The sequence below is a fragment of the Achroia grisella genome, unplaced genomic scaffold (genome assembly GCF_030625045.1).
Source record: "Achroia grisella isolate CSIRO2021 unplaced genomic scaffold, CSIRO_AGI_Agris_v1 utg1061, whole genome shotgun sequence".
NCBI classification, from domain to species: domain Eukaryota; kingdom Metazoa; phylum Arthropoda; class Insecta; order Lepidoptera; family Pyralidae; genus Achroia; species Achroia grisella.
The window spans coordinates 336,765-354,075 of NW_026712565.1; the positions used below are offsets into that span (position 1 = coordinate 336,765).

Sequence of the window (17,311 nt, forward strand, 5' to 3'; positions counted from 1 at the left end):
TATGAGCTGTTATTTAATTTTTAACTACTGATTTGTTTAAATAATTTATTTCATATTGATAAAACAATCAAACAGAGAATTTGTTTTGATTATCCATGAATCGAAAAAACTGAATTGAAGTAAATATTTATTTATTGTTTACAAATATGGTCGCTGTTTTGTTTTTATTTCGGCCAATTTACTGCGGAAACAGTAACTTGCAATTTTACATCGAAATAGGTTGAAACGAAAGCAATATACAGTCACATACTAATATATAAAACTTGAACTAAATAATTATTACTGACTATTAATAAAATTTTTGCTGATCATGATACTTATGAAAATGCTGATTTGTATTTCGGTAAATAGAAACGTGTAAATTGATAGTCAGCAAATACGAGTATAAAATAAACCCACCTACCTACTAAAATTGTAAGTGTTAAAGTTTGTAAAGATGTTTCGATATTTGAAATTCTACATTTTTAATTTATTTTAGGCTCGCTTTTTTATGCCAATATTTCGTTATTAACATAATAAAAGCTTGCAAAATATTAAATAGTTTTTAACACATATTAAAAAAAAATCACAATAAAAAAAATCTATTGAAATAATTCTACTCGGAAATAATAATAATTAGTAAAGTGAAAAGTTTTTAACAATATAATCAACATAAATAAATTCAAGCAAAACACAAACAGTCCTAATCATATATTCAAATGTTTGTATTGTACGGGGATCGAACTCGCGACCGACTGAAGGTGAGCTGAAAACGCTGCACTACCAAGATCGTAAAATAATAACAATTGTCATATTGGTTTTATGGTCTGAGGATCTTTGCCTGTTACATCATTAAAAAATAAATGGACGAATATGAGGAAAAAAACGATTTTATGGTCATTATGTTAGGTTTATTTTTATTGCATAATTATAAAATAAACTTAATCTGGACTTTGCACTGAGTCGAAAATGAACATATATTTTTATTTTGTTTCATAAGTATTTGATTTGGTTTTGTTTTAGAAAGTGGTTTTGTAGACCTAATATTATAAAGAGAAATAAGAAAAGAAAAAAGTTATAATAGAATTATTATAGAATTATATGTCTAATGAGAATTTGACCAGTTTGAGGCCGTAGCTCCTTGTGCGGGCAAGCGGTGGCTGAGTCTAATAAAATCCAGATCTGTTGAGACCGTAGCTCATAGTGGGCAAGCGGTGGCATTTTTTAAATGTTTTGTTTTAACAGGTATTTCACTAATTAGCTAGGCAGCCGTGTTTGCAGAGATGCTGACTAGTACCTGGTGTGAAAAATTAAGTGATACAACTTAAGGCGGAAAAATATAACAAAGACTGAATTCATGATGTTGAAATGTAATGTGTAGTTGTCAGTGGCAACTTTCATATTTTAAGTATGTAAATTATCTCAAACTAAATTTTATATGATTTTAATTTTATTATATTACCCGATGTTAACTGTTATGATAATATCGAATGAGGCCCTTCGATAACGTTGGATGGCCGAAGTGGCTACGAATACCATCGATTGAATATAAAGTGAAGTAGGCTTACTAAACTCACGTTCGTTTAACGAAAGTTGGTAATTCGTTTTATGGAGATTGCGCAGGGTTTTGCAACGGACTCCCGGAGTCTGTACTCAATTTGCCAGAAAAAGAAATAAAATGTGTCATAAAATATTTTCTTTGTAAAAAAAAAGGCTTATTATAAAATTGAAGAATTTATAAATGTCATCATTTATAAATCAGTGTTTTTTTAGAAAATATCTAACTTGAAATTCATAGCGCTGTCAATGTTGTCTGATTGAACGGAGATTAAGTGCGTAGCGGTTTTTATGTTGATTGCCGCATGCCTAATCCTTGTTGTTAATTAAATATAAGTAAATCAATATTTATTTAAAGGAGCAACACACAGGTTTCTCGTTTATTCTTCTTGTGATGAAACTGCGTTCCGAATGAGCGATAGATTAAAAAAAAACTTGACTACTCAAGGGTGCTTGTGTTGAGTTTATTTGAATAAAGATTATTTCTATTTCACATTAATCTGGAACAGTGGGTTTTGGTTTATGTTAAACTGGTGTTGTAAAGAAAATTGAGATCAGTATCTACAATCATTTATAGTCCCCTAAATGTACAGGGTTCAAAGGGTGCAATAGATTACTTGACCAGTGAGCTGATGGTATTATTAAGTAAATCATAACTGAAATTCAATGAATTATGTTATATTAAAATAATTCTCTGGTAAATCAAGAGTATCGTCGAAGTAAAATAGTAGTAGTAGTATTGAGGGTATTAGAACCACTTGAATAATTTTGACCTGTTATTTTCTATTAGTTAGGTGAAGGCAGGCAGCGATTTTGTTCTAATTTTATGTCACGAGAATATTACTTTCCCTTTATATTTTTTTCTCTATATATGTAGGTAATTAAGTTTTACCTTTTGTAATGTGATATGTTAAACTTATCTGTTAAAATATTCATGACGAGAAATGTCAAGTTCTATTTTGGAGGTATAAAAAAAAATGCAATGTTCATAAGATCGGAAACTTACATTGTGATGGCGATATGTTACAGTCTGACTCATAGAAGTCAATCACCGCCAAATAATTGTTGTTACTCTAAAAGGTTGTTCATGTTTTTGGGTGATTTGGATTATGTAAATTAATATATGTTATGTTATATTTTGTGCATTTCTGAATTCATGCCGAAACTTAGCTCTGTTAGTATTGATTTTAGATTGTAAACCTTTGACAGTATACTAAGATAGTCAATGTTATTAAAGTAATGTATATCTTTAGTTTATTTAATTTAGTATTTGTTATATGATCCTGTAGACACTATATCCTTTGATAAGCATGACTACGCTCATCAGTTACCTATGTGTCTGGGCCAGACACTATTGCAGGATGGCCGACTGTTAACTATCGTGTGACGCACCATTAATAAAAATGGTAAAGTCAATAATCATGTAACCTGAAACGGAACGTCAGTGGTCAGAGCCAAAGTAATCTATGTGACATTGACAGGTGGATGACGGATGATTGAACGTAAGCAGCGGGAGTTTTGGAGCGAAAAAGTTGAAGTGTATATATTATTATAAAAACAAATAAGAGATAGGTACTTACATAATTGTGAATATTGTAGGCATTGAGGTGTTTCTCTCCCTGACTAACAGGTATTACGCCTAAGTCGTCAGGATACTAGTGATTTTAAAAAAACAATGTTCGAATGCAGAGGTAGCGCTTGAGTCGATTTGGTTGCTCGCGAATGTAGTTGGACTTTTTAATATTATCCTACGGCCTTAACGAGAACAATAAAATAAATGCTAAGTAAAAAAGAAGTACTAAAAAGCAGATAGGAACGCAGCCTGTTTTTCATTTATATTAAACTCGTTAGTGAAACCGCTGTAATAAGCTAATAGTACAATTCGTTTATCAAAGCGATGTTGCTTAGAAAAAATTGATAGTAAATTATTTGTAACAAACTTAGTGCCTCTACTATCGATTGCAAAGACAGCATTTGTTATTGAGGTGAATTTTAAAGTGCATATACTTGTGTATCTAATATTAAACAAAACTAAGAACTCCACACGCCAAAATAAAATGGGGTATGATACATTCTTTCACATATTTTTACCTTGATTTTGGTAGGTGTAGCGTCAAGGTGGTTCCACCTTAATTTTATGGTATTCCAATCATCGGCATTCGAAGATATACAACGGAACTCCTTTAAGACAAACACCATAATGTTTAAGTTGAGTCATGACGATCATGTCATTACATTATACTTACATATATATGTATATATATATTTTTTATGAATGATAATGCAATATGGTGCACTCGCCTGTGCTACCGGTTCACGCTGGCGGGGTACCAGTGGAGGATAAAAAGATCACTATGAGGTCAGGTCAGTTAGCCCATACTGACAAATTCGTCATGATGGTTTCCAGGGAAGACCGCGTGGAGGTCAACCTGACATGGTATATTGCTAGCAATAGGGCTACTATTCCCTTATTAAAAATCCCCAACCCTCCAGCACACGTGTTATGTACAATTTAATTTGTTCACAAATCAAATTTTACAAAATAAATTACATGAATATTAATAAAAAAATATATAAACAGGCGGAGAATTTCCGGTGGGTCCCTAGCGGGAAAGATCATACTACGCCACTGGCCCTATTATCCTCCACTGATGCCCCACGACCACCACCTCATATCTACCTACATGTCATTATTTCATGTTTATACAGATTCATTAAACTGAACATTAAACATGTCCCTTAAAATTTCGAAAAAGAATATTGAGAAATTTGTATAAAAAAAAAGTAAATACCTACATCGTTATATTTAAGTAGTACTTAGTAATGACACAGAATTAACGTTTTTTATTGTTAATTCTATACAACACAACAGAAGTTCATCGTAAAATCGTCCACTGAAATGTCATTACAGTTTACGATAAACTACTGCCATCTATTGTATGTTTTAGTATTCACATTGTACAGAATATACAAGAATCGTAGTCTCTAACGCTGCTTCTGAAAGTACTGATGTGTTAACTTTATTTAGTTTCGTTATTTGAATAGAGATGGCGCTGACTTTTGTTCGCTGTATTTAAGCGATACTTTTAAGTGTTTATACTAGTATTTTTATTAGAAACTTGCTGTTACTCAACTCAAGTTTCTAATAAAAGTTTACAGTTTAGAGTAACTCAACTTTTTTAACAATAAAAAATGCCTGAATTCTCAAGTCATCAATACATATATGTAATATTATGTTATCTGTGGTATAAACTGAAGTCACTTCTTTTGCCTGGTTTATTTTGAAGGTAGGGCATCCCGATATACATCTCTAAAGAGTCATGTTCAAAAATGATTTCGACTATTCTAAAAAAATAATGTTTTATTACTATATTATATTATCTGTGATTACTATGGTCATAGGGGCCTATTATCCTTATGTGCCCAGGGCCTCTAATGGGTGAAAGACAGCCCTGGTTGAACTAACTGTATAAAATATCTACCTGCCTGTCTTCACATACCTACATAGGTACCCAGTTTACATTTCCATGAATTGTCTACGTAGGTAAATCAGGTTCACATGAACTTGAACAATGATCTAATTCATTAAACACACAACGAGCGTAGGTAATGTCAGTTGACACGCTCATTCATCCAATGTAGAAAAGAGACAAATGTACTTTGCCGAAATCTTACAAGGTTTAACAAGCGCAATTGCAACACCTACCTACTTTTTATAATGGATGCATGCAATCTCCGACGATAACGGTATAGACTAGCGGATTATCAGTGGGGAATAATAGGATGAGTATGAAATCAAGTCATGCTGTTATAATAATAATAATCTCAGGACAATTCACACAGCGCCATCTAGATCCGAGTTAAGCTATCTAAAGCTTGTATTACGGGTACTAGATAACTGATACAAGTGCATAGATAATTTTTTTTTCGTAAATACATACATATTATACATAGAAAACACCCAGACCGATACAAACAATCATACTTATGAATACAAATGTTTGTGCCGTGCGAGGAATCGAACCCGCGACTATCGGACGTAAAGCGGCGTGCTAGACCGCTAGACCACGAAGGTCTGTAAGCTGTAAAGGCCGCAACGCAACTGGGCTTTACAGCTTCACCGGATGATAGGCGGCGAGTGCAGATGGTACTCCAAACCCGCGGAAGAACTTATGGAGCGACTGAAAGCCAACTCCATAAGGACGGTCCGCCTGATGGATACGACTTTAGTTTGGGGCACTGCTAGGGGTACGAACCTAGGCTCAGTCCGTCGTAATTTCGAACCCCGTTTGAATTGGACGTGGAATCGATCAGAGTGGGTGAAGTCAGTTTGTCAGTTATACCTGTCAAGTATATAATGAAGCCAGTATTTCCTATTATTAAAACACAAACCTTCTCCTCAACGCATACATAATAGTATAGTTTGCCATTTCGCAGACGAGTGTGGACTCAGATACAGATTGGGGGGATGGAGTTTGTTTATGTGGACAAATAGCCCTATGACTAGCAAAGTACCATGTCAGGTTTACCTCCACGCGGTTCTCCCTGAAATTCCTGGTGAATTTGTCACGATGAGCTTACTGACCTGACCTCAAGATAATATTATCATCCTCCATTGGTGTCCCGCCAGCGCCAGCCGACAGCGCAGGCGGGCTATTCTATTAAAATCATTAAAAAATATATATTATAGCATTAAAAATATATTTATGTGCAGTTGTTTACATCAGACCTTTAGAAATATATATGTAATTATTATTTTGCGGAAGTCAGTGGATTCAGCGTAATTTTGTTTCCGCTAACAAGTAACATGAGTACATGCCAATAGTAGCGGAATGAAATGTGTAGAATAATAATTAATAATATCCATAGTTACTGACTGATTATGTAAACCCATAAAAAATAATATAATGAAAAACTATAAAAAATGTTTAGATAGATAAATAATATAATAAATATGTCGGATTGCCCGCTCTATAGGCACTGGAGATCATTGCATCATTGCACTGCTGCGGTCCCAGTGCTTCTGGATGTGAACATAGACACATGTGTATTATAATATATGACATTGTAATTTATTAACATAGTTTATAAGTTGTTTACTAACAAAATATTGATGGATATCGGAATTAAATTAATAAATAAAATACAAATGTTGAGAGTTTTCTATGAATCCGAACGGAATAGTGGCACTGAAACATAGTCTGTACAGTGTAGTGACACCTACCGCTTTCAGCATTCAGTAAAAAGTTGCGCTTACGTCACCGCATGCCTGGAGCGCGTGCGCCGTCCCTCCCTCGCGTTTCCCGCCATTATATTTACAGTAGTCTCGTGATGTTCGGACGTGAACTAGTTCGGAAGATCGCTCTCAATGAGGAACTACGCGAACTAATACGGAGAACCCTCATTAGGACGTTTTATAAAATACTGCGTGTATTATAAGTAAAGTAAAATGTTGATTTTGTGCAAACTATATCTACCAATTTAAAGTATGTAGTTACTTTGTTATTTGGTAGAAAAAACATAACCATTCATAAATTACGTCACTCGTTAATATCGACAAAGTGTGATAATGTATAACAAAAAGTTGGAGAAGCACAAACATACCATAAAAAATAGTCTCATGTTTGAGAGCTAAAAAACGGGTGTTGAGCCTTGATCTAACGAACTATAATAGTTTAGAGCTGCGAACTAAATTGTGTGTGAGTCATGAACTATTATGTGCGATACTAATTTACGGCGTTGACGTCTCCGTCTCGCTTGGCTCGCGAATCACCGCTGCTCGCCAGTCGCTCGGCCCGCAGGCCTCCGGTTAAGCCTCTTTTTAATTTACAACCCTAAACATGCCTCCCTTAAACCAAACCGAACTTCTCAGAGTTGGTTCATTAACCAACATCACGTAGACGGTTGACGGTCGCTTACGGAATAGTATTAAGGATTTTATAGATAGATTTTTTTTCTTTATCTTTCGAAATGGTGTCACAGTCCCGCAGTGGACACGTGCTGGTGTGGGAGCAGCCGGGATTGGAAGACGAGGGACCAGGTGGCCGTTCTGGTGAGTTGATTGATTGAGAGACGATTGTGTGATTGATGACGTCAGTGGCGCGCGGGGTTCCAAAGCTTATCTCGTGATATGCTTTAGTTATCATATAGGTTAGTTATTATCAAAAAGCGTTAAATTAGTTTATATTACACTTTTTTGTTTTTTGATAATTTACGAGACAGCAGTATGTTCGCTATAACTTTGTTCCGTTGCACGGAAATATTAAAAGATTTAATATTATTTTTATCAAGTCCAATTGTTTGCAACTAATCATATAAATTTTTAGATTTCCGATCTTGATAGCTTCAAATTTTTCAAGCTTTTATTTTTACCCAGTATAATCAGTTATAATAAATGAATTTGAACCCTAATATCTATATTATAAAATTGATATTTGTGTAATTAGCATGTAACAGGATATTCAGTGAGCTGAAAATAATTCAGGCCATACCGACATCTAAAGCCGTAAACTTAAATTTAACTTTGGTAAATAAATTTTGCTTTAAATAATATTTACCTGAATCAAGAATCTTTTCTATTATATTTTTTTATTAATATAAGTAACTGGAATTACTGTGTTTTATATTCATATTCAGAATAGACTTCTGTTACCTGTCTGTATATCTGTATATTAATGCGCGTTGCGGTTTCGGCGTTTTACAAATTTAAACCGTAGGTGTATACTATAAAGTCCGTTTCGCTTTTAACCTCCAGCAATACAATTTTATAGCCTAAATTTTTGTTGTTATAGGTATGAGCTGTTATTTAATTTTTAACTACTGTTTAAATAATTTATTTCATATTGATAAAACAATCAAACAGAGAATTTGTTTTGATTATCCATGAATCGAAAAAACTGAATTGAAGTAAAAATTTATTTATTGTTTACAAATATGGTCGCTGTTTTGTTTTTATTTCGGCCAATTTACTGCGGAAACAGTAACTTGCAATTTTACAATAAAATAGGTTGAAACGAAAGTAATATACAGTCACATACTAATATATAAAACTTGAACTAAATAATTATTACTGACTATTAATAAAATTTTTGCTGATCATGATACTTATGAAAATGCTGATTTGTATTTCGGTAAATAGAAACGTGTAAATTGATAGTCAGCAAATACGAGTATAAAATAAACCCACCTACCTACTAAAATTGTAAGTGTTAAAGTTTGTAAAGATGTTTCGATATTTGAAATTTTACATTTTTAATATATTATAGGCTCGCTTTTTATGCCAATATTTCGTTATTAACATAATAAAAGCTTGCAAAATATTAAACAGTTTTTAACACATTAAAAAAAAATCACAATTAAAAAAATTCTATTGAAATAATTCTACTCGGAAATAATAATAGTTAGTAAAGTGAAAAGTTTTTAACAATATAATCAACATAAATAAATTCAAGCAAAACACAAACAGTCCTAATCATATATTCAAATGTTTGTATTGTACGGGGATCGAACTCGCGACCGACTGAAGGTGAGCTGAAATCGCTGCACTACCAAGATCGTCAAATAATAACAACTTAAATATTGCGTTTACTATTTATTGTCATAATAGGTTTTATGGTCCGAGGATCTTTGCCTGTTACATCATTAAAAAATAAATGGACGAATATGAGGAAAAAAACGATTTTATGGTCATTATGTTAGGTTTATTTTTATTGCATAATTATAAAATAAACTTAATCTGGACTTTGCACTGAGTCGAAAATGAACATATATTTTTGATTTTGTTTCATAAGTATTTGATTTGGTTTTGTTTTAGAAAGTGGTTTTGTAGACCTAATATTATAAAGAGAAATAAGAAAAGAAAAAAAGTTATAATAGAATTATTATAGAATTATATGTCTAATGAGAATTTGACCAGTTTGAGGCCGTAGCTCCTTGTGCGGGCAAGCGGTGGCTGAGTCTAATAAAATCCAGATCTGTTGAGACCGTAGCTCATAGTGGGCAAGCGGTGGCATTTTTTAAATGTTTTGTTTTAACAGGTATTTCACTAATTAGCTAGGCAGCCGTGTTTGCAGAGATGCTGACTAGTACCTGGTGTGAAAAATTAAGTGATACAACTTAAGGCGGAAAAATATAACAAAGACTGAATTCATGATGTTGAAATGTAATGTGTAGTTGTCAGTGGCAACTTTCATATTTTAAGTATGTAAATTATCTCAAACTAAATTTTATATGATTTTAATTTTATTATATTACCCGATGTTAACTGTTATGATAATATCGAATGAGGCCCTTCGATAACGTTGGATGGCCGAAGTGGCTACGAATACCATCGATTGAATATAAAGTGAAGTAGGCTTACTAAACTCACGTTCGTTTAACGAAAGTTGGTAATTCGTTTTATGGAGATTGCGCAGGGTTTTGCAACGGACTCCCGGAGTCTGTACTCAATTTGCCAGAAAAAGAAATAAAATGTGTCATAAAATATTTTCTTTGTAAAAAAAAAGGCTTATTATAAAATTGAAGAATTTATAAATGTCATCATTTATAAATCAGTGTTTTTTTAGAAAATATCTAACTTGAAATTCATAGCGCTGTCAATGTTGTCTGATTGAACGGAGATTAAGTGCGTAGCGGTTTTTATGTTGATTGCCGCATGCCTAATCCTTGTTGTTAATTAAATATAAGTAAATCAATATTTATTTAAAGGAGCAACACACAGGTTTCTTGTTTATTCTTCTTGTGATGAAACTGCGTTCCGAATGAGCGATAGATTAAAAAAAAACTTGACTACTCAAGGGTGCTTGTGTTGAGTTTATTTGAATAAAGATTATTTCTATTTCACATTAATCTGGGACAGTGGGTTTTGGTTTATGTTAAACTGGTGTTGTAAAGAAAATTGAGATCAGTATCTACAATCATTTATAGTCCCCTAAATGTACAGGGTTCAAAGGGTGCAATAGATTACTTGACCAGTGAGCTGATGGTATTATTAAGTAAATCATAACTGAAATTCAATGAATTATGTTATATTAAAATAATTCTCTGGTAAATCAAGAGTATCGTCGAAGTAAAATAGTAGTAGTAGTATTGAGGGTATTAGAACCACTTGAATAATTTTGACCTGTTATTTTCTATTAGTTAGGTGAAGGCAGGCAGCGATTTTGTTCTAATTTTATGTCACGAGAATATTACTTTCCCTTTATATTTTTTTCTCTATATATGTAGGTAATTAAGTTTTACCTTTTGTAATGTGATATGTTAAATTTATCCGTTAAAATATTCATGACGAGAAATGTCAAGTTCTATTTTGGAGGTATAAAAAAAATGCAATGTTCATAAGATCGGAAACTTACATTGTGATGGTGATATGTTACAGTCTGACTCATAGAAGTCAATCACCGCCAAATAATTGTTGTTACTCTAAAAGGTTGTTCATGTTTTTGGGTGATTTGGATTATGTAAATTAATATATGTTATGTTATATTTTGTGCATTTCTGAATTCATGCCGAAACTTAGCTCTGTTAGTATTGATTTTAGATTGTAAACCTTTGACAGTATACTAAGATAGTCAATGTTATTAAAGTAATGTATATCTTTAGTTTATTTAATTTAGTATTTGTTATATGATCCTGTAGACACTATATCCTTTGATAAGCATGACTACGCTCATCAGTTACCTATGTGTCTGGGCCAGACACTATTGCAGGATGGCCGACTGTTAACTATCGTGTGACGCACCATTAATAAAAATGGTAAAGTCAATAATCATGTAACCTGAAACGGAACGTCAGTGGTCAGAGCCAAAGTAATCTATGTGACATTGACAGGTGGATGACGGATGATTGAACGTAAGCAGCGGGAGTTTTGGAGCGAAAAAGTTGAAGTGTATATATTATTATAAAAACAAATAAGAGATAGGTACTTACATAATTGTGAATATTGTAGGCATTGAGGTGTTTCTCTCCCTGACTAACAGGTATTACGCCTAAGTCGTCAGGATACTAGTGATTTTAAAAAACAATGTTCGAATGCAGAGGTAGCGCTTGAGTCGATTTGGTTGCTCGCGAATGTAGTTGGACTTTTTAATATTATGCTACGGCCTTAACGAGAACAATAAAATAAATGCTAAGTAAAAAAGAAGTACTAAAAAGCAGATAGGAACGTAGCCTGTTTTTCATTTATATTAAACTCGTTAGTGAAACCGCTGTAATAAGCTAATAGTACAATTCGCTTATCATAGCGATGTTGCTTAGAAAAAATTGATAGTAAATTATTTGTAACAAACTTAGTGCCTCTACTATCGATTGCAAAGACAGCATTTGTTATTGAGGTGAATTTTAAAGTGCATATACTTGTGTATCTAATATTAAACAAAACTAAGAACTCCACACGCCAAAATAAAATGGGGTATGATACATTCTTTCATATATTTTTACCTTGATTTTGGTAGGTGTAGCGTCAAGGTGGTTCCACCTTAATTTTATGGTATTCCAATCATCGGCATTCGAAGATATACAACGGAACTCCTTTAAGACAAACACCATAATGTTTAAGTTGAGTCATGACGATCATGTCATTACATTATACTTACATATATATGTATATATATATTTTTTATGAATGATAATGCAATATGGTGCACTCGCTTGCGCTACCGGTTCACGCTGGCGGGGCACTAGTGGAGGATAAAAAGATCACTATGAGGTCAGGTCAGTTAGCCTATACTAACAAATTCGTCTTGATGGTTTCCAGGGGAGACCGCGTGGAAGTCAACCTGACATGGTATATTGCTAGCAATAGGGCTACTATTCCCTTATTAAAAATCCCCAACCCTCCAGCACACGTGTTATGTACAATTTAATTTGTTCACAAATCAAATTTTACAAAATAAATTACATGAATATTAATAAAAAAATATATAAACAGGCGGAGAATTTCCGGTGGGTCCCTAGCGGGAAAGACCACACTACGCCACTGGCCCTACTATCCTCCACTGATGCCCCACGACCACCACCTCATATCTACCTACATGTCATTGTTTCATGTTTATACAGATTCATTAAACTGAACATTAAACATGTCCCTTAAAATTTCGAAAAAGAATATTGAGAAATTTGTATAAAAAAAAAGTAAATACCTACATCGTTATATTTAAGTAGTACTTAGTAATGACACAGAATTAACGTTTTTTATTGTTAATTCTATACAACACAACAGAAGTTCATCGTAAAATCGTCTACTGAAATATCATTATAGTTTACGATAAACTACTGCCATCTATTGTATGTTTTAGTATTCACATTGTACAGAATATACAAGAATCGTAGTCTCTAACGCTGCTTCTGAAAGTACTGATGTGTTAACTTTATTTAGTTTCGTTAATTGAACAGAGATGGCGCTGACTTTTGGTCGCCATATTTAAGCGATACTTTTAAGTGTTTATACTAGTATTTTTATTAGAAACTTGCTGTTACTCAACTCAAGTTTCTAATAAAAGTTTACAGTTTAGAGTAACTCAACTTTTTTAACAATAAAAAATGTCTCAACTCTCAAGTCATCTTTACAAATATGTAATATTATGTTATCAGTGGTATAAACTGAAGTCACTTCTTTTGCCTGGTTTATTTTGAAGGTAGGGCATCCCGATATACATCTCTAAAGAGTCATGTTCAAAAATGATTTTGACTATTCTAAAAAAATAATGCTTTATTATTATATTATATTATCTGTGATTACTATGGTCATACGGGCCTATTATCCTTATGTGGCCAGGGCCTCTAATAGTGAAAGACAGCCCTGGTTGAACTAAGTGTATAAAATATCTACCTACCTGTCTTCACATACCTACATAGGTACCCCGATTACATTTCCATGAATTGTCTACGTAGGTAAATCAGGTTCACATGAACTTGAACAATGATCTAATTCATTAAACACACAACGAGCGTAGGTAATGTCAGTTGACACGCTCATTCATCCAATGTAGAAAAGAGACAAATGTACTTTGCCGAAATCTTACAAGGTTTAACAAACGCAATTGCAACACCTACCTACTTTTTATAATGGATGCATGCAATCTCCGACGATAACGGTATAGACTAGCGGATTATCAGTGGGGAATAATAGGATGAGTATGAAATCAAGTCATGCTGTTACAATAATAATAATTTTAGGACAATTCACACAGCGCCACCTAGTCCTAAGTTAAGCTAGCTAAAGCTTGTGTTACGGGTACTAGATAACTGATACAAATACATAGATTTTTTTTTCCTAAATACATACATATTATACATAGAAAATACCCAGACCGATACAAACAATCATACTTATGAATACAAATGTTTGTGCCGTGCGAGGAATCGAACCCGCGACTATCGGACGTAAAGCGGCGTGCTAGACCGCTAGACCACGAAGGTCTGTAAGCTGTAAAGGCCGCAACGCAACTGGGCTTTACAGCTTCACCGGATGATAGGCGGCGAGCGCAGATGGTATTCCAAACCCGCGGAAGAACTTATGGAGTGACTGAAAGCCAACTCCATAAGGACGGTCCGCCTGATGGATACGACTTTAGTTTGGGGCACTGCTAGGGGTACGAACCTAGGCTCAGTCCGTCGTAATTTCGAACCCCGTTTGAATTGGACGTGGAATCGATCAGAGTGGGTGAAGTCAGTTTGTCAGTTAGACCTGTCAAGTATATAATGAAGCCAGTATTTCCTATTATTAAAACACAAACCTCCTTCTCAACGCATACGCACATAATAGTATGGTTTGCCATTTCGCAGACGAGTGTGGACTCAGATACAGATTGGGGGGATGGAGTTTGTTTATGTGGACAAATAGCCCCATGACTAGCAAAGTACCATGTCAGGTTTACCTCCACGCGGTTCTCCCTGAAATTCCTGGTGAATTAGTTACGATGAGCTTATGACCTGACCTCAAGATAATATTATCATCCTCCACTGGTGGCCCGCCAGCGTCAGCCGACAGCGCAGGCGGGCTATTCTATTAAAACCATTAAAAAATATATATTATAGCATTAAAAATATATTTATGTGCAGTTGTTTATATCAGGTCTTTAGAAATATATATGTAATTATTATTTTGCGGAAGTCAGTGGATTCAGCGTAATTTTGTTTCCGCTAACAAGTAACATGAGTACATGCCAATAGTAGCGGAATGAAATGTGTAGAATAATAATTAATAATATCCATAGTTACTGACTGTTTATGTAAACCCTCGCAGTATTAAAATAATATAATGAAAAACTATAAAAAATGTTTAGATAGATAAATAATATAATAAATATATCGGATTGCCCGCTCTATAGGCACTGGAGATCATTGCATCATTGCACTGCTGCGGTCCCAGTGCTTCTGGATGTGAACATAGACACATGTGAATTATAATAATAATGATATACATTGTAATTTATTAACATAGTTTATAAGTTGTTTACTAACAAGATATGGATGGATATCCGAAGTAAATTAATAAATAAAATACAAATGTTGAGAGTTTTCTATGAATCCGAACGGAATAGTGGCACTGAAACATAGTCTGTACAGTGTAGTGACACCTACCGCTTTCAGCATTCAGTAAAAAGTTGCGCTTACGTCACCGCATGCCTGGAGCGCGTGCGCCGTCCCTCCCTCGCGTTTCCCGCCATTATATTTACAGTAGTCTCGTGATGTTCGGACGTGAACTAGTTCGGAAGATCGCTCTCAATGAGGAACTACGCGAACTAATACGGAGAACCCTCATTAGGACGTTTTATAAAATACTGCGTGTATTATAAGTAAAGTAAAATGTTGATTTTGTGCAAACTGTATCTACCAATTTAAAGTATGTTTGTATGTATTTGGTAGAAAAAACATAACCATTCATAAATTACGTCACTCGTTAATATCGACAAAGTGTGATAATGTATAACAAAAAGTTGGAGAAGCACAAACATCCTATAAAAAATAGTCTCATATTTGAGAGCTAAAAAAAACGGGTGTTGAGACTTGATCTAACGAACTATAATAGTTTAGAGCTGCGAACTAAATTGTGTGTGAGTCATGAACTATTATGCGCGATACTAATTTACGGCGTTGGCGTCTCCGTCTCGCTTGGCTCGCGAATCGCCGCTGCTCGCCAGTCGCTCGGCCCGCAGGCCTCCGGTTAAGCCTCTCTTTAATTTACAACCCTAAACATGCCTCCCTTAAACCAAACCGAACTTCTCAGAGTTGGTTCATTAACCAACATCACGTAGACGGTTGACGGTCGCTTACGGAATAGTATTAAGGATTTTATAGATAGATTTTTTTCTTTATCTTTCGAAATGGTGTCACAGTCCCGCAGTGGACACGTGCTGGTTTGGGAGCAGCCGGGATTGGAAGACGAGGGACCAGGTGGCCGTTCTGGTGAGTTGATAGATTGAGAGACGATTCTGTGATTAATGACGTCAGTGGCGCGCAGGGTTCCAAAGCTTATCTCGTGATATGCTTTAGTTATCATATAGGTTAGTTATTATCAAAAAGCGTTAAATTAGTTTATATTACACTTTTTTGTTTTTTGATATTTTACGAGACAGCAGTATGTTCGCTATAACTTTGTTCCGTTGCACGGAAATATTAAAAGATTTAATATTATTTTTATCAAGTCCAATTGTTTGCAACTAATCATATAAATTTTTAGATTTCCGATCTTGATAGCTTCAAATTTTTCAAGCTTTTATTTTTACCCAGTATAATCAGTTATAATAAATGAATTTGAACCCTAATATCTATATTATAAAATTGATATTTGTGTAATTAGCATGTAACAGGATATTCAGTGAGCTGAAAATAATCCAGGCCATACCGACATCTAAAGCCGTAAACTTAAATTTAACTTTGGTAAATAAATTTTGCTTTAAATAATATTTACCTGAATTAAGAATCTTTTCTATTATATTTTTTATTAATATAAGTAACTGGAATTACTGTGTTTTATATTCATATTCAGAATAGACTTATGTTACATGTCTGTATATCTGTATAATGCGCGTTGCGGTTTCGGCGTTTTATAAATTTAAACCGTAGGTGTATACTATAAAGTTCATTTCGCTTTTAACCTCTAGAAATACAATTTTATAGCCTAAATTTTTGTTGTTGTTATAGGTATGAGCTGTTATTTAATTTTTAACTACTGATTTGTTTAAATAATTTATTTCATATTGATAAAACAATCAAACAGAGAATTTGTTTTGATTATCCATGAATCGAAAAAACTGAATTGAAGTAAATATTTATTTATTGTTTACAAATATGGTCGCTGTTTTGTTTTTATTTCGGCCAATTTACTGCGGAAACAGTAACTTGCAATTTTACATCGAAATAGGTTGAAACGAAAGCAATATACAGTCACATACTATATATAAAACTTGAACTAAATAATTATTACTGACTATTAATAAAATTTTTGCTGATCATGATACTTATGAAAATGCTGATTTGTATTTCGGTAAATAGAAACGTGTAAATTGATAGTCAGCAAATACGAGTATAAAATAAACCCACCTACCTACTAAAATTGTAAGTGTTAAAGTTTGTAAAGATGTTTCGATATTTGAAATTTTACATTTTTAATATATTATAGGCTCGCTTTTTATGCCAATATTTCGTTATTAACATAATAAAAGCTTGCAAAATATTAAACAGTTTTTAACACATTAAAAAAAATCACAATTAAAAAAATTCTATTGAAATAATTCTACTCGGAAATAATAATAGTTAGTAAAGTGAAAAGTTT

At 33.6% G+C, this 17,311-nt stretch overlaps 1 protein-coding gene across 3 annotated transcripts in view; it reads left to right on the top strand.

Moving 5' to 3' along the window:
• LOC131850657 (putative inorganic phosphate cotransporter) overlaps positions 1-17,311 on the top strand; it is a 122,818-nt gene that overhangs the window by 83,422 nt on the left and 22,085 nt on the right. The window contains exon 1 of one of the 3 annotated variants that reach the window (XM_059201161.1): positions 7,357-7,588. The exons of 1 other annotated variant lie outside the window; for it this stretch is intronic. In XM_059201161.1, coding sequence (XP_059057144.1) covers positions 7,507-7,588 — 82 coding nt within the window. In that variant the 5' untranslated portion in view covers positions 7,357-7,506. Of the gene's footprint in view, positions 1-7,356; positions 7,589-15,695; positions 15,943-17,311 lie in introns of those variants that run through there. One more of the 3 variants, XM_059201083.1, reaches the window with a different exon arrangement.